This window comes from Palaemon carinicauda, chromosome 38 (assembly GCF_036898095.1).
Source record: "Palaemon carinicauda isolate YSFRI2023 chromosome 38, ASM3689809v2, whole genome shotgun sequence".
Taxonomy (NCBI): Eukaryota; Metazoa; Arthropoda; class Malacostraca; order Decapoda; family Palaemonidae; genus Palaemon; species Palaemon carinicauda.
In genome coordinates, this window is record NC_090762.1 from 25,138,605 (window position 1) to 25,165,957 (window position 27,353).

The 27,353-nt window shown below is 45.3% G+C and overlaps 1 protein-coding gene across 2 annotated transcripts in view; it reads left to right on the plus strand.

The window, feature by feature from the left end:
- Ssu72 (Ssu72 CTD phosphatase) overlaps positions 1 to 6,259 on the plus strand; it is a 140,267-nt gene extending 134,008 nt beyond the window's left edge. For both annotated transcript variants that reach the window (XM_068361976.1, XM_068361977.1), the window contains exon 6: positions 1,930 to 6,259. In XM_068361976.1, the coding sequence (XP_068218077.1) occupies positions 1,930 to 2,031 (102 nt within the window). In that variant the 3' untranslated portion in view covers positions 2,032 to 6,259. The remainder of the gene's footprint in view (positions 1 to 1,929) is intronic.
- Positions 6,260 to 27,353: the final 21,094 nt, after the last annotated feature.

The following is a 27,353-nucleotide window of genomic DNA, read 5'->3' on the forward strand; positions in this document are numbered from 1 at the left end:
ATATAGTTTAAAAGGGTATTTGGATGTATATATAGGATACTTTGTTATTGGTTATGCCTTAAAATCTATATTGTCAGCCCTCATGGAAATTGTTTATTAAGTTTCCTTAATCTAGAATAATGTCTTATTGTGAGAGGATGGGAGTGGTTCTCTCGCTTATGTTAGGAAATCCATGGGAAACTCAAAATTTAGGGCGAGTCTTCTCAGGCGAGTTAAATCGTGTTTTAGGTTAGTTTGCTCGTTTGTTTAACCTCTATCCCTCACTTAACCCCCAACCTTCAGAATGCGGCATTTAACCAGGTGAAGCAAAGGTGAGCTTCATTAAAATAAATGGAAATTTTATGATCAAATTCGTAATTGCAATACTGTACTGTACTTGCCTGCAGTTCACTTCATCCTCCCCTGACCTTGCCTCTCCACTGAATAATAAAGATAACCCTTTTACCCCCAAAGGATGTACTGGTACGTTTCACAAAAGCCATCCCTTTACCCCCATGGACGTACCGGTACGTTCTTGCAAGAAAATGCTATAAAAATGTTTTTTTCGTATTTTTGATAATTTTTTTTTAGAAAATTCAGGCATTTTCCAAGAGAATGAGACCAACCTGACCTCTCTATGACAAAAACTAAGGCTGTTAGAGTAATTTAAAAAAAATAAACTGCAAAATGTGCTGGGAAAAAAATAACCACCTGGGGGTTAAGGGTTGGAAATTTCCAAATAGCCCAGGGGTAAAAGGGTTAAAAGATTTTTAAATTTGAAGTGATTTTTTTTTACTGAAATGTACCCACGCTTACTTGAATTTCCATACAGCACCACAGTGTTCGGTAAATTGCTCGAAAACAAAACCCTCAAAATCAATTACTCGAACTATTAATTCTTTGAAAGTCAGATGGATCGAAAGCAAATGACTTGGAGCATTTTGTTTTCGAGCAGTTGAACTGGAGAAAAAAAGTCAGATTGTATGAAAATAAAAGCAATTTTTGGTTATATAAATAAACTAAAATTCATAAATCTATGTTTTTACAATTAAAAAGTAAAAGCAAAATACATTTCCTGTATTCGCTAATAAGATTTATAAATTTATCTGTCTCTACAATTGAAAAGGAAAATAAAAAACATTTATTCGCTACTGTATCAATGTGTAATATTGTAAGCAACTCTTCTTAAATATTCTTCAACACTTCCCGTGTCGTCATAGCTAGATTTTGCACGCAGTCACAGTATTTTCTTTTGCTTCCAGGTACACTCACACCTCACACTTTTCCTTTTTTTGCTTTCTACATCGCTGAAGTATTTTTATTGAACTAAAAATAAGAAGATTTATAAAGTAAAATCATTAACAGCTAAGATAAAGGTATCTAGCAATGATGTTTATAGAATGTGAATTGGATTTCAAATAGTTTAAAGAATGAATACCAGCTTTCGAGCAATATGTCTTTCGGGGTATTGATAGTTCGAGAAATAATTTTTTGAGCAATTGATTTCAAGCATTTTGTTTTTGAGCAATTTACCTTGAATCCAGCACCATATATGCTTAGTAGTATTCTAGTGGGGTGATGTAATCGGAATACTGTATTAGAGAATGGGAACTTTGATTTTTAATGAGACGTCGATATGAATGAGCCTTAAGGAATAAGCAAGGTGAACTGCAGGTGAATATTGAAATAACCAATATTAATATAAAGATTCCATTTACAGTTTATCTACTGTATTTTTACTTTTTGACTAAAAAGATTGTGTTGTAAATTATATAGTAAGTAGACATCCTGCACATAATGAAGACTTTCAATTAAGTTTTGCACTTTAATCTTTAGATATATTTGTCAAAGTAACCCTGATGTAGCAGTAGTTACTCAATTAGCAATTAAAAAAACTTTTGGGAAATTTAGTGTTGAAATGGAAATAATCTGGATTTTCTTTTCTTTCAGCTCTCCACTACAGAAGATTTAGACAATGATATTGATGAACTTTTACATGAATTTGAAACAAAGTGTCAACGAAATGTACTTCACTGTGTACAATTTTATTAGGATTAAAATGAATCGATTCATGTCTATATGCTTCATTCCTTCTAGTTGGATTATGATTGAAGCTTGAACTTTCTGTATTTTTTTTAATATTTTGTTTATCGCTATTTGAATTACTATAAAGCTTTGTAGTTGATTTTAAGAAATTGTAAAGATTTTATCAAGGATATAGCTAAAGACAGTTTTGGTGCCTCGGTTATCTCAGTTTGGAGCAAAGTGAAATGTTGAGTTAGGAGCAATACATTTTATAAGGAGTTTTAAATAGGAATCACATGAATCATACTTCCCCCCTGAAATGGATTAAGATTACATGAGTTCATTAATTAAGATAGATGCCTTCTTAGTTACTAGTGTCAGCAGTAATGGTTTCCTTAGTATTAACCCATCTAGATTCCTCAAGGAAGTTAAATCATTTGCGGGTGAAGCACATTCAGTTCTGATTTAACGCCTATATTCCTGGAGATTATTTTTTTATTAGTTAGATTTATTTTTCATGATATAATGGTTTTGGTTTATTTGGACAATTAGTTTATTCAAATTTTTAGAATTTATACATTAAAACATCAAAATAACATGCATGAATGAAATATTACAATTGGGAATGGAATTTATTTTTAAGAATATTTTCTTATATATCATTTATTCCTGCTTTTACAAATAAGTAGAAAAAATTAAGGGTATATAAGCAAGGATTTTCCGTGATTCACATATCTTTCTTTTCTTGAATTTTTTTTTATATAAGAACTGGTGCCTCAATTAGCATCTAGAGTTGAATTTGAATGTGTCATGGGATAAGTAAAGTGTATATTTTTCCAGCAAGAAAGGAAGGTATTTTTAAGTTTTGCTTGTGTTAATCTTAGTAACACAATAAATTTCATGCTATGGTACATTTTCTTTGAGTTGTCTATTACTCTAATTTAACATATCACTTACACACAAATACAAGTGATATATGTATTTCATAAAGTAATCTAAAACACAAAAAAATGATTTTGCCTATTGGAATAGTACATTGCAGGGTTTTAAATTTACAGTAGATTTACAAACAAGCATATGAGTTTCATCATGAAACATGATTCTTTATGAAACCTTAAATATACTTAAAGCAGAGCACTACCACAGACTTACAGATGATCCATGTGGAGTGCCTTCATGTATGATTACATAATCATAGCTATTCTTTGTATTTTATTTTTATCGTAGCTCATCATAATGCAAGAAACATGTTGATATTGGAGACTTCTTTGTCTTTTGATACTTAATTTACTTATGTAAATTACTGAAAGAAGCCAAATACCTAAATTTAAATATTCGAGTTTATTTTCTATAGATCATTTTACCATCATTATTTTTTCATTCAGTGTCATTCAGAATGAGTATGAAATTGCACTGGTTTGTCCTAGGAGAGGAGGGGTGTAGAAGTGATAATTTTTATTAGGATCAAGCAGCTTATATTTTTGTGAATGTTAGCTGTGACTTGCAGGTAAGTATCAAAATTTTGATTAAATATTTTTTTAATTACTTGTATTTATTTGGGTAAAATATTTCTGAGAAATTCTAACCATTGTGCCGCTGAGCAAAACTGCTGTACATTATAATGTAGAGACCCTGAATTGGGTTAATTCTAACGAAATTTTCCCGAATTTAAATGCGACATTGAGAATGTTATTGTGTTTAGCATTTTATATTGATCTTTTGCTTCTGGAATGCTTTTAAAGAATTATATTTTGCTCATATTATCTATAGTCCATTTCTTTTAGCGATGCATATTTTCACCGACTCGCAGCGGTGCCCTTTTATCTCAGAAAAGTTTCCGGATCGCTAATTGGTTGGACGAGATAATTCTAACCAATCAGCGATCAGGAAACTTTTCCGAGGTAAAAGGGCACCGCCGCGAGTCGGTGCAAATATGCATCGCTAAAAGAAATGGATTATAGGTGCCAATGCTTAATAATTGCTCTCTTCAAAAATGAAGTAAAATATTTTGTTGGATGGGTGTACTTTATCCATCTAGGGTCTGGGATCTTAACCTTGGAGCTAAAATGTTTTTCAAAATTTTAATGCTTACTGCATGTTGTGTTAGATTTTCTCTAACATACAATTAAGATGTTTTTGCTTCTATTCAAATTTCCTTATTTTATTTAGTATCTGGCACATTCAAGTTTTTCTTGTTTGCATTATGAATTCATTCATCTGATATTAAGATGAAATATGTTTAATTTTGTAAGTTAAAGTTATATTTTATCATTCAGTTTATAAACACTTTTCTTGTGGAAGCTAAAGGTCATCAAGCCTTGAGAAATAAATTAGTAATTGTCATAAAAAGCTTTTGACAAAATTCAAAATAATCAGTCATTTATTTATTAAAAAATGCTTTTGAAGGATGGGTTCCCTATGATTATCAAGGACCTAAACATTGGCTTTTTAATTTCAAGAAAGGGCAACATCTTATTTAAATAAAGCATGCGTTATATTCAAACATAAAAGTCTAAACCCTTACTTTTGCCGTAGTGGTAGTAAACTGACTAGATGTTAGGACGTTCATATTGATTAGTTTTAACAGGATGACAACACGTTGCCACCATTAAGAACATAACCCAACTGAAAATGCACAAATTTCCTCTTAAAAAATTCCTCTTACCTGCATTGATAAACAGATGCAAAAAGTAAATCTTTGCAGTTCCAAGAAGTATGCAGCATGATGTTTGGAAAAAGTAATGAATTGTAAAGTAACATTCTTTAGTATGAATTTTTGTGTGATAATTTTCATACTGTATTTTTGCTTGTGTTTGTCTTATGCACAAATTAAAATTTTGTCATAGCATTAGTTTTTTATAGTTAATATCAATAGTTTGTCTTAACAGCTATCAATGTTAGTAAGATTGGAAAAAAATGTTTTTATGCAGGAAAGAAATGTTAAAGGACAAGAGTAGATTTCATGCAACGTCATATGTCAAGATAAATGCTTGTCATTTCAAAGATCATTAATTATAATCAGAATTGTATGCAAGATTTATTGTAGTATACTATTAAATTCTGCTCAACTTTACTTCTAAAATTTAACAGTGGCATCAAAATATGGTTAGATATATGATTGATAAAGTTCTCAGTATTCATCTTGAAGTGCTAATGAGTTAAGTTTGCCTCAGATTTTACCTTTGATTTACAATTAAGTAGATGGTTAATATTGAATATAAGGTTTTTTTCCGTTCATCTGCGATAAGCCAGCAAATGTGCTCTGCCTTTAGCTACTGTTCGGTTACACTAAGTGAACAATGTTCAAGCCTTATTAGCAATGTTGTTCACCTGACCAATTAACATTTTTATTGACTAGGTGGTAATAATGGTAAGGCATTATTTGCTAGACTGTATTCGATCTTAATAAAATTAATACATGTATTATATAATGACTTGTATAATTCATATATGCTGTATTATATATACATACTAATATAATTGATGATCATTAACATGCTGTACAGTATTGTTGTTTAATATCACTTTGAATCTGTTTTCAAATTTATATTTCTACTAGACTTGGACACATTGATTAAAAATAATTTCTAATATAATAAAAACTACAAATAATTTTGAGCTTAGTTTAACAGTGAAAATTATATCTATGTGAGGAAATAACATGAAGGGATCAAAGGATTATGACCACTTATTGTAGTGGCAGGCTAATAGACGTCTTCATTCATAATATTTTTAATGCTCTTATTAGTAGCATAATTTCAGACATTATACAAAATGTAGAATTTTATTGTACTTTGAATGCAGTTTTAATTTTTTATATATATATATATAATTTAATGTATTTGTTTTGTTAGTGATTTCCCGTAACAAAAAAGTTTGCTGACCAATCTTTGAGACATTTTAGGATGGTATATGTCCATTGACGTCATTTCTATTTTAACTAGTGTCTCAGATTCTTGAAATGCAGATATCAACTTTAAAATATTTGGATCGTGTTGAAAGGCAACATGGGTATTGCTGATGTATTTGTTTTGTTAGTATGGTATAAATCGAAAAAAAAAATACATACAGTATCACAATTATCATATTAAAGTTTGATACTGTAGAACTAATTTGATTAGTGTGAATATCAAGTATACTGTACGTGTAAGAAAAGTTAGTAGTTCCTTATTTAAGCATTTAAGGTTACAGTGGTATGATATACAGTATTGTAAAAATGTAGTATAAGTATACAATAATAAATATTTTTTTTCTATTATGTTTTTATTCATAAGATTTTTATCTGAATGGAAGAAATCTGTATTATCAGGGCACCCATTTAATAGACTTTTTCTGAATACAAGCGTGGCAATTATTATAGGATATTCTCTGCTGTTATGTTTTTCTATGGAATGTTGACCTAACATCTGCATTTATGGCTTTAATGTGCTGGTTTGTCTCTGGGAGGCTAGAACAGGGAATGCAATACGACAAGAAAATAAAGAAATATCATCTTTTTTGCTCTAGGGCCAGTGCATCTGGCTTATCACAGATGTAGTGAGTGCAAGGAAAATCCACGGATTCATTCTATGGTGAAATACGTTGGACATTGGAGACAAAGCTACCTGGCGCTTTTTTTTGCGCTTAACTACAACTTTTATCTGTTGTTGAACAAGCAGGCTGATATAATTTTCTGCATACTCTTAGCACCAAATCATTTGGGTGTCCTCAACTTTGAGTTAAAAACAGTGGATTAACTTCAAATTTTGTTATTTATTAGTCTTAGCGATAGAATTGATGTAATAAATGTACCAATTTATTCGTCTCCAATTGTTGTTTACTTAAGAGTTTTGCTACATGCTGTATGATCCCATTTACTTTTGGTTTTTCAAGACAGCATAGGAAGAGTTTAGCTTTAAAAGTTTCTTTTTCTCCTTTTTTTTAATTAACTCCATTTTTATGTTAACCGAGTTTGTCGTAGTTGTTAGTTCTAGATATGTATAGCATAGAATTGTTTATATTTTTCGGCATAGGGCGCCAGTAGAGGTAGTCGTTGACTTACGACTGAGATATGTCGTACTAAAAAATTAAGTTTCCATTGATTTATTAAGGTGCATTATGATTCGGCAATCATCCAAGTCATATTTTATCAACATTTTCTTACTGTATATCATTATTTAATTTTCTTGTTTCATAGGATATATGCTCTAATAAAGCATTATTGTATTCTATTTTTCTATTTTGGAAACATATTAGCAATCGACAATTACCAACTTTATTTTTACTTTTGCTTGTGCTTGTGATCAGCTGTGCTGCTGATCTGAATGTCCCGCACACATACGAATGGCGTATTTTTTACTGTATAAAATTTCTTGATGCAGTATATTTTAAATGTATTCCTGTTGAATATTACATCAGCACCAGTATGTTACAGGATATCATAGTTTTCATATAGCTTTTTTATACTCATTATTATTAATCATGCAAATATGTTCTCTCTTTTTCTGTGTGCGTGATTGTGTGGATGCGTACAGCCACTGTAGTTCGTTTTGTAAAAAGCATCATAGTTGTTCCAACACGGTTACTTCCCTAGAACTACCTTCTTAGGAGTTACTGGTAACTCCCTAATCGACCAACTTTTTGTATAGTTTACCCTCTTCCCGTTTTCTACGGGGTCAACCTCAGGCAGTGTAATACGTGCCCTCAGGCGACCCGGGGTCGGGCAGCGTGCTATCTCAGGTCGAATCGTCAGTAAGTTTCTGGTCGCGGCGTGATCAACATCTTGCCGCGCTCTCTCTTACCTTGTGCGACCCTTTGTGTCCCCCGATCCTTTGTGCTTACTGCGTGTTTCCCTTTCACTTTCCCTTTGCATCCTTGTGTCTCTGGGTGTTTTAGCGTTGCATTATGGATCAACCTGAGATTGATTCCCTCTCCTTGTGCTCCATGCATAGGGGAAAGTGTGTTCCCCTGCCTCCTAACTGGAGTGAGATCCAGTGGGTGCTCTTCGGGACTAAGAAGAAGAAGGCGGCTAAGAAGTCGCCAAAGGAATCCAGTTTTTTGTCGCCTGTGGTTTCCCCAGAAGTCTTGGCAGACCGTAGCTCCCGTTCCTTCTTCCCCTACCCAGAGTAGGGGACGAGGTAAGTCCGTTGCGGGGAAGAGGCCCATTGCCCTTCCCCAAGAGTCTGATATTCCTGTGGGGGAAGTGTCTAGTGTGGGACAGGCATGTGTGGGGCCTGAGAGTAGTGCGGGAGTGCGGGTAAGAGGCGAGGTCCTGGTGCCCGCAGGTCCCGTCTCCTCGGAAGATCCTATGTTGGGGAAACCAAGTGTGGATTCTTCCCCGGCATCATGGCGTATTTCAGGTACTTCAACCGCTCCCTCGTCTACGCTACCCCCCCGTGTTTCTGCAGCCTCCCACACCAGGGAAACGTCGAGGATTTCCCCCCGCAGTCTTGGACGTTTCCTCTAAGAAAAAAGCCAAGAAGAGCAAGTCCAAGGAGTGGGTGAACATCACAGTGCCCCGGAGCGAGCTGTTTAAGGTTACCACAGCCGCGGCCGCTTCCGGGTGGCTCCCTAGAGCCTCGCCTTCTGTGTCTCATCCTCCTACCTCCTCCTTCGGAACAGTCGCCCGGCTAGAGGGGTCGAACCAGGCCCCCCGTGTAGTGACTAACCCAACGGTGGCCTCCGCTTCTTCCCTTGGGAAGGACGTACGTCTTATGAAGGAAGGCTTAGCGTTGACCATGGGCACCTTGGAGGTCTTCCTAAAGCATCAAGGGCGCCTGTCGGTCCGCATGGATCCCCCATCCACGGAGTCCCCCGTGGAACAAGGTAATCCATGACGGATACCTTCGTGCCCACGGGGCAGCCAAAACCACGGGTATCTTGTGGAGAAAGGCTTAGCGTCGACCACGGGCACCTTGGAGGCCTTCCTAAAGCACCAAGGCGCCCTTCGGTCCGCATGGATCCCCCATCCACGGAGTCCCCCGTGGAACCAGGTTACTCCCATGACGGATACCTTGGTCCCCACGGGGCAGCCCATACCACGGGCAGACGCGTCCAGCGTTGCCTTTCCTACTGTCACGGAGTACCCCCGTACGGAGGAACTGGTGACGGACGACCAGGTGGAAGGAGAGGAGTGCTCGTCTGATGACATCTCCTACCGTAAGGTTTTGGCCCTAATTTGTCGACACCACCGATTAGACGAACCTAAGCCCTCAGCAGCAAAGGCCGTGCTCTCCGGACTGTCCAAAATGATCGTAAACCCTGTGCAACAAAAGCCTTCATTGTCTCTCCCTCTCGCGCCGGACGTGAAGTTGGGGATGGAGAAAATAGATAGATACCTGGCAGGACTGGCGGAGTTCCCCCAGAATCCAGAGTTCCTCCAAGCTGCTTCCAGGGCTGAAATCGCAGAAACGTTTCTACGTCCCAGTAGGGCATTGCGACGGACCCCATGTGGTAGAACAGCAGTGACCTCACGGAACCAGGGAGCCTCGGAAGACATGGCCACCACTGCCCCCGTGTGCTTTTCCCCGTCAGAAGCCTCTATGATGGAGGACATGGCACAGGACCTTGTCTACGTGTCCTCCTGGTTGGATTGGTGGTCTTGCGACTTGGTGGGGTTTCGGCGTCCCATGACCTCTCCTTTCCAGACAATCAGGCCACGCTGAAGGAGCTAGTTGGTTCGAGAGGCAAGGCCTTTAAGTTTTTGTCGCCCCAGTCCCTGTCTATGGCTACGAACTGGGTACTTAGAAAGAGGGATACTGTCCTTAGCAAGTTGGTGCGGAAGTTACTGGACAGAGAAGCTAGGAGACTGAGGAATTCCTCCGTGTGGGGAAATGACATTTTCCCCATGAAATTGGTAGAGGATACGATGGAGAAAGTGAGGAGGGTGAGAGACACGGACCTTAGCCCCCCCCCCCCCCCAATGAGGACGCCCGTGTTTAGAAGAGCCTCAGCGGACGTCCCTCACTCCTCCCAGTCTGCCCCTTTGCTGCCTCGAAGAGACCCACCGTCAGCTCCTTGGCTTCAAACCTCTCAGCAGCCCACCCGTAGGACCAACGCAGCCCCTCAGTCAGCCTTCAGACCCTCCTACAGTAACTCTAGGAGAGGTCACTCTGGCCGCTCCTCCAGAAGGAGGTAGGAAGAGAGGCCCCCTACTCCTTCAGGAGCCCCTAGTAGGGGGTTGCCTCAGACATTTTTGGCAAGCATGGCGGGATCTTGGGCGGATCTCTGGACGGTGACAGTCCTGAAAGAGGGCTACAGACTCCCTTTCCTAGAAGAGCCTCTCCCTTTCATCCCAGCCCATCGGGCCGAATGGCTGGTTCCAAAGGACCCCTTGAAGAGGTCGGCACTACAAGAGGAAATAGCGTCCATGATCGACAATGGAGCTTTAGAGACACTGGAGAACCCCGGCCCGGGTTTCTTCAGCAGGCTCTTCCTTATGGAGGAATCGACAGGAGGGTGGAGGCCGGTCATAGATCTCTCAGTCCTCAACAAGTTCGTCTCAAAGACGGACTTCAAAATGGACACCCCCAAGACAGTGCTGGCAGCCTTGAGGGAGGGGGATTTCCTCATGTCTCTCGACCTCAAGGATGCCTAGTTTCAAATCCCCGTGTACCCCTCCAGCAGGAAGTTCCTCAGGATCAAGGGGGAGTCCAGTGTCCTGCAGTTCAAAACCCTGTGCTTTGGCCTTTCAACGGCCCCGCAAGTGTTCACGAGGGTGTTCACCACGATCTCGGCATGGGCACACGAGAAAGGCATACGACTGCTCAGGTACCTGGACGTCTGGTTGCTTCTTTCTGCCTCAAGGGAACAACTGAAGCAGCAAGGCGTTATGTTGCTCAACCTCTGCAAGATATTAGGGATCACGGTCAACCTAGGGAAGTCCCAACTAGTCCCCAGCACCAGAATGACTTACTTGGGGATGGTCCTGGACACCCAGTTAGTAAGAGCCTTCCCCTCAGGGGAGAGGTTAGCCAACCTGGAACATATCCTTCAACCTTTCCTGATGGGACAACCCAGGAGGGGCAAGGATTGGCAGAAATTACTGGGTTATCTGGTTTCCCTGGAAAAATTAGTACCGCAAGGGAGACTCGGGCTCCGCCCGGTACAGTGGAATCTGAAGGAGTCATGGACCCAAGGCAAGGAGACCCACAAAATAGTCCCAGTCCTCCCGAAGACGAGAGAGACCCTTCTCTGGTGGAACATCAGGTCGAACACAGAGAAGGGAATGCCCTTCGCCCCCGATCCCCCGGAGATGCTGTTGTTCACGGACGCATCGAAGGAGGGTTGGGGAGTACACCTGCTAGGGGAATCGACAAAAGGACAGTGGTCCAGCGAGGAGGCGTCTCTCCATATAAACATCCTGGAGATGATAGCAGTTCTGAGGGCGTGTTGACAGTTCATACACTTCCTGCGAGGAAACACTGTGGCGTTAATGTGCGACAATGCCACAGTAGTGGCGTATGTAAAGAAACAGGGAGCCATGAAGTCAAGGGTCCTATGCGCCCTAGCCACGGAACTGTTAGAGTTGGCGACAGAAGAAGGGATAGAACTGACGGCAAGGTTCATCCCAGGAAAGAGGAACGTGATGGCCGACGGCCTCAGCAGGGCGGGTCAAGTGATAGGTTCAGAGTGGATCCTACACCCGGAGGTAGCTCGGGCAGTCATCCTAATGTGGGGCTCCCCAGTGATAGATTTATTCGCCACATGTCTGAACGCCCAACTCCCCGTGTTCTGTTCTCCGATCCCAGACCCGTCAGCTGCGTTCGAGGACGACTTCCAACATCCCTGGGACAGTCTCGATGTGTACGACTTCCCTCCCTTCAGTTTGATCAGGCAAGTGTTGAACAGAGTGAGAGTGTCGTCCAACCTGTCGATGACTTTGGTAGCCCCCTGGTGGCCGGAGAGAGACTGGTTCGCAGACCTAAAAGAATTGGCTCTTCGTCCTCCTTGGCCGCTTCCGAACAGGCCAGACCTCCTGCGTCAACCTCACTTTCACAGGTGGCACGAAAACCCTCGATCCCTCCGCCTTCACGCGTGGAGGTTATCGAGAAGCTCCTGAAGAAAGAATGATACTCATCAAGAACTGCGGCAAGGATGTCGGGTTATCTACGGCGTTCCTCGGCAGTAGTCTACCAGGCGAAGTGGGCAGTCTTCCTGAAGTGGTGTGCGTCCAAAAACATCAGGCCTTTAGGGGCGTCGATCCAGGACATTGCAGACTTTCTGGTGTACCTGGGAGACGTCGTGGGTTCGTCCATTCTGGCCATCAAAGGAGTTCGAGCAGCCCTAGGTCAAGTCTTCCTTCTTAGGGGCATTGAATTGGGAGCCTCAAGGCACATCTCTATGCTCATCCGCAGATTTGAACAATCATGTCCCCCCCATGAGGTACAGGTTCCACAGTGGGACCTAGCCAGAGTTCTCAAGGTTCTGTCAGAGCCACCCGTCGATCCTCTCAAGGACGTACTAGAAGAGAGTTAGCTTGTTACACGGCCTCTCTTACAAGGTCTCACACTCCAAAGGGTGGAGAGAAGTTACCTTTAGGTTCGTCCCTAGCTTTGTGGCGAAGACGGAGAACCCGGTGTGTTGGGATCCTCGGTTTAATGGTTTTTCGGTGCCAGCCATCCCTCACTCCGACAACCCGAAGGATCTACTCTTATGTCCCGTGAGAACAGTAAGAAAATATCTGGAGAGGACCGCAAAATTCCGCCCTCAGATCAAAATTTTATTCATCTCAACAGGCCGGGTGAAGAAACCGGTCTCGAAGAATTCTATCTCTTTGTGGCTGCGACAGGTGATAAGGAGGGCCTACGAGGCTTATGGGACTCCTCTCCCAGGAAAACCAAGGCCACATGATATTAGAGGTCTGAGCACCTCCCTGGCCTTCGAGAAAAACATGGCTGTGGGAAAGATCCTGAAGGCTGGGACCTGGTCTAGACACAGCCCACCTTCACGGAACACTATCTCAAAGATTGCTCGAGAAAATCCTTGGACAGGTTTTCCATTGGCCCAATCATTTCGGCCCTTCAAGAGATCTAAGGTCATAGCCCCAGGGTAACCGGGGGTGTTAAGGCCAAGAGACACTTGTTCCTTCCTTAACCTTACCCCCCTTTCCTTCCTTCCCCGGACCGTCCGGGCCAGGAAGATGTTGAAAAGACCTTAGTCACTTAAAGGAACGCCCTTCAAGAGGACATGTATCGGAGTTGGTTTTGAAAAGGTAAGCCATTAGACACTAAGTGAGTTTTTTTGGATAGTTTCCCCTTCTTTTCGTGCAGTTTTCTAGTGGTCATGGAACCAAGACCTCCTTAGAGGTTCCCTATCTCGCGTGCTTCCCCGTTGACTTTTGATCCCTGCAGGACACTCCCACCTCCTAAAGTGTAAGTCTCCTAAGAAGGTAGTTCTAGGTAAGTAACCGTGTTGGAACAAATCACAAATTTTTAAGTAATTTGTATTTTTCCTAACATACTTACCTAGAACTGATGGGCCATCCTTCCCCGAGAACCTGCAGGATCGAGTAGTACCTGTTCCAACGAAACTTACTGACGATTCGACCTGAGATAGCACGCTGCCCGACCCCGGGTCGCCTCAGGGCACGTATCACACTGCCTGAGGTTGAACCTGTAGTAAATGGGAAGAGGGTAAACTATACAAAAAGCTGGTCGGTTGGGTAGAGTAACCAGTAACTCCTAAGAAGGTAGTTCTAGGTAAGTATGTTAGGAAAAATACAAATTACTTGAAAATTTGTGATTTTTAGTTTATTATTAAGCCTTCATATTTCATCAATAATTATTGTGTTTAATTACGGTTTATTAATACATGTTTGTTTCAACACGGAGCACGGAGTACTTACCTCGAACTACTTTCTTAGGAGTATCTGGGATCTCTTCCCATCCGACCAGTTTTTTGTGGTTTACCCTATATCCGTTTTCTATGAGGGATAACCTCAGGCGGAGTTATACGCGCCCTGAGGCTAACCCCGGGTCAGAGAGCATGCTTGCTCAGGTCTCGACCTCCAGTAAGTTCTCTGGTCGCGTCGCGATATCATCTCGCCGCTCTCCTTAATCCCAGTGTGACTCTGTGTCCCCGACCCCTTTGTGTCTCGTGCGGTTCCCACGTGGTTCCTTTGTGCTTTTCCCTTTGCTTTCCCTGTGTGTTCTTGTGTCTCGTGGTGCTTCCTACTGTTCCATGGAGCATCCCCGCCATTGTCCTGGGCCTATTGCCGGTAAATCGTGTGGAGCATTCCTGTCGAAACCTGAAGTAGACCCGCACTCCTTGTGTTCGTTGTGTAGGGGCAGTGTGTGTGTTCCCCTACCGCCATGTGTCCGGAGTGCGTGTCCTGGAACGAGGTGCAGTGGGTGCGTTACGGCGCGACGAAGAAGTCGCCTAAGAAGCCGAGCATCTGTTCTCCCCTCGCTTTGCCGGGCGTGTCGTTGGACCGAGCTTTCCTGCCATCCTCCCCTACCCAGAGTAGGGGACGAGGTAAGTCCGTTGCGGGGAAGAAGCCCGTGGCCCTTTCCCAGGAGTCCGATCTGCAGGATAGTGGGGTTGTGGCGTCTTTCCAGGCAAGTGTGGGGCCTGAGGGAGGGTCGGGAGTGTGTGTGGGGGATGGAGTCCTGGTGCAAGCAGGGCACGTCTCCTCTGATTACCCTATGTGGGGGAAAAAATGTTCCTAACTCTTCTCCAGCCTCTTGAGCATGTTTTTCAGGAACATCTGCAGCCGAAGGTACCACCGAGAAGGAACACTCGCCGACATCAGACCCCCTCGCGTGGCCCGCTGAGAATGGAAGAGGGCTTCGGTACCTGGTCCCCCACTGAAAGCGTCCGCGCTCCCCTCCAGCGCCATCTGCTACATTTCCAGACGTCTTCTTACAGGCCCTGTCGAGCGTCGAGGGAACCCTCCTACGTCTTCACGTAAGTCAGGCCCGCCTAAACGGGTCTACAAGTCGTCGGGTTCTTCAGTCGAGGCGTTTTCCTGCTCCTCGGAGGACGAAGCCCGGAGGAACCACACAGAAGACGTCGGGAAAAGTCCCACAGGAGGCACTCCCGTTCTCGCTCCCGCTCCAGGTTTCACCACGGGAGTAGGCGTTCCGGATCCCCCAGAAGAAAATGGAGAAGAAGTGGCTCCCCGGACGAAGAGTGGATAGTCATCCCTCGTCCGGTGGTAGATTCGACCGACGGAGGGAGTCGTCATTCCAGGTCCCAGCAGACAGGCATAAGTCCACGAAGGTTCCGACTCCATCTGCCCAGCGGAGAGAGTCGCCCCTTCGGTCTGGCAGCTGCGTCCAGACCTCCAAGGCATCCCTGATCCGTCAGGATCGTGAAGGACGGCTCCCCTCGTCGAGCAGACCCGCAGATACATGGACCTCCGGGAGGAAAGATAGACCGAGGATGGAGGCCTCCGTCTCGACAGCTATGCCCGTCCTTCAGCCAGATCCTCAGGAGATGGAGAGGGCCAAGGCCTTAGCTTCTCCCCATACGAAGACCTCCGACGGAGGAGCCCCGTCCTAAGCATCAGTTCGTCCTGCGGAGGAGCTGGACGACCAAGGGAAGGGTTCAGCAGCGGAGGTGTCAGCCTATCGAAGAGTGATAGGGCTCATTCGGAGACACCACAGGCTGGACGAACCCGAGCCCTCCTCCGAGGAATTCTGGCGGTCCAGTCTCAACAGACTTGTGGATGCCCCCGTCCAGCAGAGACCCTCCTTGGCACTACCGTTAGCCAGGGATGTGAAGCTAGGTAGAGTCCACGTGGACAAGGTTGTGGCCAACCACGCCGAGGCTCCCAAGAACCAGAGTTCCTCCAAACTGCTCCAGGGCCTGAAGTCCCAGGGCAAGTTTTACCTCCCGGAGGGCCACCGTGCAGGCGCCTGTACACTGGAACCTGCACTCGCCGTTTTAGGCCAGGGAGCTGTGGAAGAGAGGGCCTCGACAGCACCAATCTGCTTTTCTCCTTCGGAAGCCACCATGATGGAGGAGATAGCGAAGGACCTCGTGAACGTCTCCTCCTGGCTGGATTGGTAGGCCTCTACCCTAGTGGGCGTCCAGGCCTCGTACGACCTCACGGTTCCAGAGAATCAGGCCTTACTCAAGGAGCTGATAAGCTCGGGAGGTAAGGCACTGAAGTTTCTGTTGTACCAGTCACTAGCGCAGGCCGCCAACTGGGTCCTACGGAGAAGGGACACGATCCTCAACAAGATCAACAGACGGCTTCCTGACAGAGAAGCGAGGTCCCTGAGAAGCCTTACCCTGTGGGACGACTCGATTTTCCCCCTGAAGGCAGCTGAGGAGTCAATTGAAAGGGTCAGGAAACTCAAGGACCAGGACAATTCCAGACCCCCTCCAGTGAGGAGACCTGCATACAGAAGGACTACCTCCTCGGGCTTCTCCTAGCCAGCCCATGAGAGACACCCCTACTACGGCCTGGTCACAGTCCTCTCAGCCCTCCCGTAGAGGAGCAGCCTCAGCTCAATCGTCCAGAAGAGGGCGTTCAGGCCGCGCCTCTAAGAGGAGATAGGGAGGGAGGCCCCCTACTTCTGCCGAAGCCTCAGGTGGGGGGAATGCTTCAAACACTCTTGGCAAGCATGGAAAGACCACGGAGCAGACCCATGGACCGTGTCAGTCCTGAAGGAAGGGTACAGGTTACCCTTCCTTGCGGCCCCCACCTCTAATACCAGATCAGCAGGCAGGGTGGCTAGCCCCCAAGGACCCCTTGAAAAATACAGCCCTGCAGGAGGAAGTCTCAGCGATGCTGGCAAAAGGAGCAATAGAACCAGTCAAGGACCCTGGTCCAGGGTTCTACAGCAGGCTTTTCCTGGTGGAGAAAGCGACAGGGGGCTGGAGACCGGTCATAGGCCTTTCAGCCCTCAACAAGTTCGTGTGCAAGACCGACTTCAAGATGGACACTCCGAAGTCGGTCTTAGCATCCTTGAGGGAAGGGGACTTCATGATGTCAGTAGATCTCAAGGACTCCTACTTCCATATTCCAGTTCACCCCTCCAGCAGGAAGTACCAATCGGTGAAATGGGGTACCCAGACGTTGCAGTTTAAGACCCTCTGCTTCGGGCTGTCCACAGCCCTTCAGGTCTTCACGACGGTCTCAACCTGGGCACACGAACAGGGCATTCGCTTGATTCGGTACCTGGACGACTGGTTGTTACTTTCAGCCTCAGAGGAAGTATTGAGGGAGCAAGGCACGAAGCTTCTGCGGTTCTGCAACGTCTTGGGTATCATCATCAACCTGAAGAAGTCCCAGTTGATACCCTCCACCAGGATGACCTACCTCGGGATGGTTCTGGACTCCTGGTTGGCAAGAGCCTTCCCCTCTGCTAAGAGATTAGACAACTTAGACCAAGTCCTCCGTCCTTTCCTGTCGGGCCAGCCCAGGAGAGCGAAAGACTGGTAGAGGCTGATAGGCCACCTTGTGTCATTAGAGAAACTGATCCCCAGGGCAGGCTGAAGCTCAGGGAGGTCCAGTGGAATCTGAAGGAGAGCTGGGACCAGAGGGACTCCCCCCACAAGGTGATCCCGGTTTTCCCGGAGACGAAGGAGGTCCTAGAGTGGTGGTGCAGCAGGTCGAACACCCTCAAGGGAATGCCCTTCACAGCCAACCCTCCGGAGATGCTCCTGTTCACGAAAGGAGGGGTGGGGTGCCCATCTCCTCGGAAGGACAGCAAGAGGGAGTTGGACGGACGAGGAGAAGGCCCAGCACATAAACGTGCTAGAGATGCGGGCAGTACGAAGGGCGTGCCTGGAGTTCGTCCATCTACTCTAGGGGAACACCGTGGCTCTGATGTGCGACAACACCACAGTGGTGGCCTACATAAAGAAACAAGGAGGACTAAGATCAAAGGAGATGTGCGTCCTCACGTTGGAACTTCTGGAATGGGCCGAAGTAGAACAGATCAGAATCTCAGCAAAGTTCATTCCGGGAAAAAGGAACATCATAGCCGACGGCCTCAGCAGGATGGGGCAAGTAGTGGGATCTAAATGGTCCCTGCACCCAGAAGTAACCAAAACCATCATTCAAAAATGGAGATCACCGGTGATGGACCTCTTCGCTACGAGGTTGAACGCACAGCTCCCTGTGTTTTGTTCTCCTGTGCCAGACCCAAGAGCGTCGTTTAAGGGCGCCTTCCAGCATCCTTGGGACAACCTCGACGTTTACGCTTTCCCCCCCCTTCGGGATGCTCAGACAGGTCCTCAACAGAGAAAGGAGGGCGGACAACCTGTGGATGACTTTGGTAGCGCCCTGGTGGCCGGAGAGAGAATGGTTCGTGGATCTAAAAGAAATGGCACAACTTCCACCTTGGCCCCTTCCGGACAGGCCAGACCTTCTTCGGCAACCACACTAACAAAGGCTTCACGAGAACCCTCGGTCCCTCCGCCTTCACGCGTGGAGGTTATCGAGTGTCTCCTGAGGAAAGAAGGTATTCGTCGGGGACAGCAGCGAGGATGTCAGGCTATCCGAGTCGATCATCGGCAGCGGTCTACCAAGCAAAGTGGGCCGCCTTTACTAAATGGTGTGCCTCTAAGACCATCAAGCCCCTGTGGGCCTCCATCCCGGAGATAGCAGACTTCCTAGTTTATCTCAGGGACGTGGTCAACATGTCCATCCCGGCCATCAAGGGAGTACGAGCTGCTCTGGGCCAAGTCTTTCTCCTGAAGGGCATCGACCTGGGAACCTCCAGACATCTCTCGATGCTCATTAAGAGTTTCGAGCAACTGTGTCCCCCGCAAGCCGTTAGGGTGCCACAGTGGGACGTGGCCAGGGTCCCAAAGATGTTGTCAGAACCTCCCTGTGAACCCCTAAAGGACATCGTGGACAAGGATCTTAACCTCAAGACAGTTTTCCTATTGGCATTAGCTTCGGGTAAACGAGTGGGGGAGATCCATGGACTGTCTTACGAAGTCGCTCACTCGAAGGGTTGGCGGGAGCTCACCTTCAGGTTCGTGCCATCCTTCGTTGCAAAGACCCAGAATCCAGCCGTGTGGGATCCCAGGTTTGAGGGGTTCTCGGTACCAGCAATTCCTCGCTCGGACAACTCGAGGGACTTGCGTCTGTGCCCTGTCAGGGCCGTAAGAAACTACTTAGAGAGGACCGCCAGACTTCGGCCGGAGATCAAGTCCTTTTGTTTCCACGGGCCTAGTGAAGAAGCCAGTCTCGAAGAACACTATCTCCTTCTGGCTGCGGCAGGTGATTATCAGGGCCTACAGTAAGGCAGGGAGGGTGGGCTGTGACACCCTAGCAGTACCAGCTGAACTCGGTTGAGTCCCTTGTTAGGTTGGGAGGAACGTAGAGAGTAGAGGTCCCCTTTTTGTTTTTGTTTCTTTGTTGATGTCGGCTACCCTCCAAAATTGGGGGAAGGGCCTTGGTATATGTAAGTTGAGATACTACCGCTAGAGAGTTATGGGGTCCTTTGACTGGCCAGACAGTACTACATAGGACCCTTCTCTCTGGTTACGGTTCTTTCCCTTTGCCTACACAGACACCGAATAGTGTGGCCTATCCTTTACAGATTCTCCTCTGTCCTCATACACCTGACAACACTGTGATTACTAGACAATTCTTCTTCACCCAAGGGGTTAACTACTGCACTGTAATTGTTCAGTGGCTACTTTCCTCTTGGTAAGGGTAGAAGAGACTCTTTAGCTATGGTAAGCAGCTCTTCTAGGAGAAGGACACTCCAAAATCAAACCATTGTTCTCTATTCCTGGGTAGTGCCATAGCCTCTGTACCATGGTCTTACACTGCCTTGGGTTAGAGTTCTCTTGCTTGAGGGTACACTTGGGCACACTTTTCTATCTAGTTTCTCTTCCTCTTGTTCTGTTAAAGATTTTATATTTTAAATAGGAAATATTTATTTTAATATTGTTACTATTCCTAAAATGTTCTATTTTTCCTTATCTCCTTATTTCCTTTCCTCACTGGGCTATTTTCCCTGTTGGGGCCCCTGGGCTTATAGCATCCTGCTTTTCCAACTAGGGTTGTAGCTTAGCATTTAATAATAATAATAATAATATGTACAGTAAGGCAGATATCCCCCTGCCGGGAAAACCCAGACCCCACGACATTAGGGGTCTGAGTACTACGTTAGCTTTCTAGAAGAATATGGCAGTGGGGCAGATCCTGAGAGCAGGCACCTGGGCTAACCAATCTACCTTCACTGCTCACTACTTGAAGGACTATTCAAGAAAATCCCTGGACGGGTTCTTGATAGGTACCGTCATTTCCGCGCTCCAAACGGTTTAAAGGTGTAGCCCCACTGATAACCACGGGTAATAAGTACAAGACACACAGGTTCGTTCCTTAACCCACCTTGTTCTTCCTCCCCCTATTTCCGCTTCAAATGGTCTCAGATAGGACTCTGAGCCGGCTACAAGGACCCCTACTTTGGAAGGACATGGCTCCTAGGATTTCTTGCAGAGGTGAGTTACTTAGACACTAAGTTGAGTTTTTTTGTGTAGTTTCCTCTTTTCCCACTTTTCTTTGGGGTCAACAGGGCCTATCCTCCTATCTAGGTCTTTGGATATATCTCGGCACGGTCTCAGAAGTTTAAAAGGCCACTCCCACCTCCTAAAGTATAAGTCTCCTAAGAAAGTAGTTTGAGGTAAGTATTCCGTGTTGGAACAAATCACAAATTTTAAGTAATTTGTATTTTTCCTAACAGTACTTACCTCGATCTACTTTCGGGTAATGGCCCGCCCTTCCTTCCCCAAGTGCCTTCTGGAATTCTTAGAGACCTAAACTACCAAGAACTTACTGGAGGTCGAGACCTGAACAAGCATGCTCTCTGACCCGGGGTTAGCCTCGGCGCGTATCACTCCGCCTGAGGTTATCCCTCATAGAAAACGGGTATAGGGTAAACTACACAAAACTCTGGTCGGATGGGAGGATATCCCAGATACTCCTAAGAGAGTAGTTCGAGGTAAGTATTGTTAGGAAAAATACAAATTACCGTATTTTCCGTGTGATAAGACGCACCTTTATTCACGAAAATTGCCCCCCAAAATCACCCTGCGTCTTAACACTTGAGAAAAAGTTGTATAAGGGAGTTTGACACCCTTCAAACATCTAACTATTGACATACAAGTTCTCAAACTGACGAGAGATAGAATATAAACCTACAATTATCATTCCTATGTAATAAATTAATTTATTTTTATATTGCACTTCCTTTAATGAAGTACAGTAGCAATTATTTTTTTTTTCCTTTTTTTTCGTAATCAGCTGATGACTCGCTAACCCCCTTCTACAAGCAAACATGCCAATTAATGATCTCGTTGCAGACAACGCTATGACATAGTTGTTTATGCAGTATACAGTATATCTATTTCTCATATTTTGTTGATATTTTGTAATAAAGCAATATATAGATAATGATTTTGTTGCCTGAGTTTCGAAATAATACAAACAGACGTTTGCTGAATACAACCATGAAAAAACTTCTGTTTGTTGGTTACAGTATTACCAATTTGCAGAAAAGTAACTAGACCTTGAATCACAAACAGTAGCAAAATTATTCCACCTAACAAAATGTCTAGATTTCTTTAATCAATAATTACATTTTGTGTGAAAATTTCCAGGCTATAGGAGGAATTTTGGAAATAGTACTAGAATATTACCTCTTTTAACAAAATTTTATGCACCTTTGGTAACGCTGCTTTCATGTAAACAACACTTGAAACACCAAACACTCTGACTTAACGTGTAGTTGTGGTGGAAATTACGACTGCTTTAGTGGTTTCTTATATGAATATGTAATAAAATTGGGATAATTGGCAAATAGGTAATTAATATCAACATAAACATTTCTTAATTCACCCAAAATAAGAAAAGTTATTGTGCAAGACAATAATCACGGTAGAGCCGTTGACTAGGGATTTGTGCTAAGAAATGTTTTAAATCCTCATTTTTTTTTCTAAAACTGCCTTGCTAATTTAAGGGTGCGTCTTACCACTTGTAGCGTCTTATGACACGGGAAATACGGTACTTAAAATTTGTGATTTTGTATGCTATTTTTCAATTTCGGTAGCATTTCAATATTCAACAAACCTACACTATTTACTTAGGGTATTACTTTCTGCGTAGCTGAAATGACAAGCCATTAAAATTTAGCAAGGGTTAACTACCCATACCACAAGTTAGCAGGGGTAAGGGGGGGGGTTAGCTTGCTGACGCTCCCCACTCACACACCGGTGATTTAGTTCACATTTGCTATTGGCTTAGATAGTGTACGGTCGTTGCCGTTCCTCATTCTTCGCCGTTACTTGAAAGTTTACTGAATGTTGAAAATAATAGGGAGGTAGATATAATTGCTGTTGCAGGTGTTGAGGTGCCAGTGATGGGAGATGAGAATAAGAGAGATAACAAGAGAGGAAGTGAGGAGAGTTCTAGATGAAATGAGAGTAGGAAAAGCAACTGGTATGGATGGTGTGAGAGCTGAAATGTTGAAGGAAGGGGGTGTGACTCTAGTTGAACCGTTGGTGAGATTGTTTAATATGTGTTTTGTGTTGTCAATGGTACCAGTAGATTGGGTTTGTGCATGTATTGTACCACCATATAAGGGTAAGGGAGATGTGCATGATTGTTGTAATTCAAGGGGTATTAGTTTGTTGAGTGTGGTTGAAAAGTATGGTAAAGTACTGATTAATAGGGTTACGGATAAAACAGAGAATGCAATCTTAGAAGTACAGGGTGGTTTTAGAAGAGGTAGGGGAAGTATGAATCAGATTTTCAGAGTTAGTCAGATGTGCGAGAAATATTTAGCAAAAGGTAAGGAGGTGTATGTTGCGCTTATGGAACTGGAGAAAACGTATGATTGAGCTGATAGGAATGCGAAGTGGAATGTGATGAGATTATATGGAATTGGTGGAAGGTTGTTGCAAGCAGTGTTAGGATAGGAAATGAAGTGAACGATTGGTTTCTGGAGAGAGTGGGTGTGAGACAGGGATGTGTAATGTCGCCATGGTTGTTTAACTTGCATGTTGATGAAGTGGTGAGAGAGGTGAATGCTCTAGTGCTTGGACGAGGATTGAAACTGGTAGACGAGAATGATGAATAACGGGAGGTAAATCAGTTGTTGTTTGTGGATGATACTGTACTGGTTGCAGACTCGGAAGAGAAGCTTGGTCAATTAGTGACAAAGTTTGGAAGGGTATGTGAGAGAAGGAAATTGAGAGTTAATGTGGGTAAGAGTAAGGTTATGAGGTGTACGAGACGGGAAGATGGTGGGAGTTTGAATGTCATGTTAAATGGAGAGTTACTTGAGGAGGTGGATCAGTTTAAGTACGTGGAGTTTGTTGTTGCAGCAAATGGTGGAGTGGAAGCAGATGTACGTCAGAGAGTGAATGAAGGATGCAAAGTGTTGCGGGCAGTGAAGGCAGTGGTAAAGAAAAGAGGGTTGGGCATGAATGTAAAGAGAGTTCAGTATGAGAAAGGGATTGTACCAACTATAATGTATGGATCGGAGTTGTGGAGAATGAAAGTGACAGAGAGACACAAATTAAATGTGTTTGAGATGTTGTGTCTGAGGAGTATGGCTGGTGTATCTCGAGTAGATAGGGTTAGGAACGAAGTAGTGAGGGTGAGAACGGGTGTAAGAAATGAGTTAGCAGCTAGAGTGGATATGAATGTGTTGAGGTGGTTTGGCCATGTTGAGAGAATGGAAAATGGCTGTCTGATAAAGAAGGTGATGAATGCAAGAGTTGATGGGAGAAGTACAAGAGGAAGGCCAAGGTTAGGATGGGTGGATGGATGGAGTGAAGAAAACTCTGGGTGATAGGAGGACAGTTGTGAGAGAGGCAAGAGAGCGTTAGAAATAGGAATGAATGGTGAACGATTGTGACGCAGTTCTGGTAGGTCTTGCTTTTTCCTCCGGTCGCCTTGGATGACCGCAGAGATAGCAGCAGTAGGGGATTCAGCGTTGTGAAGCTTCATCTGTGGTGGATAACGGGGAGGGTGGGCTGTGGCACCCTAGCAGTACCAGCCGAACTCGGTCGAGTCCCTTGTCAGGCTGGGAGGAATGCAGAAAGGAAAGGTCCCCTTGGTATAAGTATGTATTAATTTTTTTTTTGCTTTTTCTTTGTGTTATTGTGTGTGTTTTGACTTCTGCGCACTTGCCCTGGACTCAATGGCCGGCCCTGCGGAACCTATATGTCAGCGGTGGAGACCAGTCGCCATAGCCTTTGACCCGACTGCAGAGGTCAAATGGTGTGATAGCAACAATCAATGTCGGGAGTGGTCTGCCTCCCAGTGGGAGAGGTTTGGGCGATGACGTAAAAAGTCTAAGCAGGATATTTCTCTTTAGAAGGGGGAAAACCCAAGGCCTCTTCCTCCGTCTCTCAACCTTCCTCCGAAGTTCCTACTCATTCTGTCTCTTCCGAGAGACCATCGAGTAGTAGCGTAGACCCTTTTAATTTCAGCCATCCCCGATCCTCGAGAGATGGTGTTGCTTCCCCTAGCGAAGCTGCCCCACCTCTCCACCTGGGGTGAGGCGTTGTCTATGTCTTCTGTGTTACAGATATGATTGTCCTTGGGGCTTCTGGGTCCGCCCTCCAAGGACTCCTTGCTGCAGCTCATCCTCCAGGGTGCAAGTGCACAGCTGTCATCATCGAATTTAGAGGTAGATCCTCTTGCGCTCGTCGACGTCGTGGTGTCAGAGGCATCTTCTATGGTTTCTGCCGACACCCCTGCCTCTCCAGCTGTTGCTGCCGACTTAGCTTAGCTTTCCCCGTTCCTGATCATCCTTTGAGGGGGAAACTTAGTCTTACATCTGTCTCTCCTGCGAGTGTTTCTCCCCCTCGGGGGAGTTCACTCATAGAGACTCCTCTTCGGAGGACTACTGCTGCTGCTCATGGTCGGCTTGCTAATCCAACAGCCCCTAGACGGTGTCTCCGCCGCAGAGCTCGCCACCCGCTTCGCCTTAGAGGTCGTCCTTCACCATTGGTGAAAAGGCGCCTCTTCGGCACTTCAGCTTCATCATCGCAGCCGTCCCCTGCGATGAGTCGCCGCTTCAGTCATCTCTTAGCCCTCGACCTTCGCCTGTTCCTGGACATTCTCCTGACGACACTGCTGCTAGTCCTTGGACTTCGATCCTGAACTCTTCTGTAGATCGTTCTCGATCTCATTCGTTGGATGTTCGCCCTTCCAAAGGGCACATCCCTGTTCTTGTGCTACCTACCAACCAACCTGCCAATCTACCATCACCATTCCTGTCTCCAGTACAGCCTCCTGAGGCCCTACCTAAGCATGCAGCTGCGCGCCAACGCTCTCCAGCTCGCCAGCCTGCTCCGTCACGCTTTACAGAGCTCCCACACTCTCTAGCTTGTCAGCGCTCTACAACGCTTTGGCGTGCGCCTTCACCTGCTCGCCCTCAGCGCCTTCCAGCATGTCAACAATCACTGGCGCAACAGAGCTCACCGAAACTTCAGTGCGCAGCACTCTCCTACGTGCCAATGATTTCCTACGCGCCAGCGCTCTCCTACGGCCAACGATCTCCTGCGTTCCATCACTCTCCCGCGTGTGCCAATTCTCTTCTACGTGCCAGCGCTCTCCTGCGCACCATCACTCTTCCCCACGCGTGCCAATTCTCTCCTACCCCCCAGATCTCCCGGCGCGCCAACGCACTCCCTCGCCAGCTCGCTCTCATACGCGTCAGCGCTCTCCTGCATGTCAGATCTCGTCCCCACCCACGTGCCAATTCTCGTCCGTGCGCCAGCACTTGCTCTCGTGTGCGCCAGCGCTCGCCAAAGCGCCAGCACTCACCTGCACATTCGCACAGTAATCAGGAACAGCAATTTGACAGGTCACCAACGCCTCATTCCTCACCCCGCAAACGCCTTTCAGTGCGTCCACCGGGAAAAGGGGAACGGGCCTCTACAGAAGGGTTTAGGATCCCAAAACTGCCTTTCTCTAAGGCAGATCCACCTACAGAAGAGACTTCTCGTAGTTAACCTTAGGTCCCTTCCCCTTCAGGGGATCTATCCGACAGTGCGTCAGTCAGTCAACAGCCATGGTTCAGTGCTATAGTCAGAGTAGTGGTACAGGCCTTCAATCCTGCTCTGTCTGGCCGCTCTTCGGAGCAGTCTACAGCTCCAGCAGACCTTTAGCAAGGAACCATGACTTCTTCCTCCCCAATGAAGAGGAAAAGAGGAGTCTCAGACGCGGTCACTTCCTTGGTATTTCAGACTTCGATATCTCTGCTTGCAGAATTTGAGGAAAGAGGAAGAATCGTACACGTTCTTCCTCATCATTGTCCTCTACACACTTCTGAGAAAAGGAGTAGAGTAAGAAAGAATTCCAGTCCACCATAGTCATAGGAAAGGGCTCCTTTTGACACCATCTCTCTTAGGAGGACTGACTTCAGTATCTACGAACAATACTGCATTGGTTATTATCTGACATGTCAAAATTTGAATTACACCACAGCATAGAAATGGATCACAGTCATTAATCAAGGACCTACTTTTCATCAACTCTTTTCATTCACTCACTAGTCTCTATATATACAAAGGCACTTCCCCCAATTTTGGGGGTAGCCGACATCAAACAAATAAAAAAAAAAAAAAAAAAAAAAAAGAGGGAAACGTTTCCTCTCTAAGCTCCTCCCAGCCTGACGAAGGACTTAACCGAGTTTGGCTGGTACTGCTAACGAGCCACAGCCCACCCTCCCCCGTTATCCACCACAGATAAAGCTTCATAATGCTGAATCCCTTACTGCCGCTACCTCTGCGGTCGTCCAAGGCGACCGTAAGGAGCCGTAGAATCGCTCGCCATTCATTCCTATTTCTAGCACGCTCTCTTGCCTCTCTCGCATCTCTCCTCCAATCACCCAGAGCTTTCTTCACTCCATCCATCCATCCAAACCTTCGCCTTCCTCTTGTGCTTTTCCCATCAACTCTTGCATTCTTTGCAGACAGCCTTTTCCAATCTCTCAATATGGCCAAACCACCTCAACACATTCATATCCACTCATGCTAAATCATTTCTTACACCTGTTCTCACCCTCACTACTTTGTTCCTAACCCTATCTACTTGAGATACACCAGCCATACTCCTCAGACACTTCATCTCAAAAACACATTCAATTTCTGTCTCCGTCACTTTCATTCCCCGCAGCTTCGGTCTGTTTCCGTCACTTTCATTCCCCATAGCTCCAGTTCGTTTCCGTCCCTTTCATTCCCCACAGCTCCGGTCCATACATCATAGTTGGTACAATCACTTTCTCATACAGAACTCTCTTTACATTCATGCCTAACCCTCTATTCTTTACCACTCCCTTCACTGCCCCCAACTCTTTTCATCCTTCATTCACTCTCTGACATACATCTGCTTCCACTCCACTATTTGCTGCAACAACAGACCCAAGTAATCCCTAGTA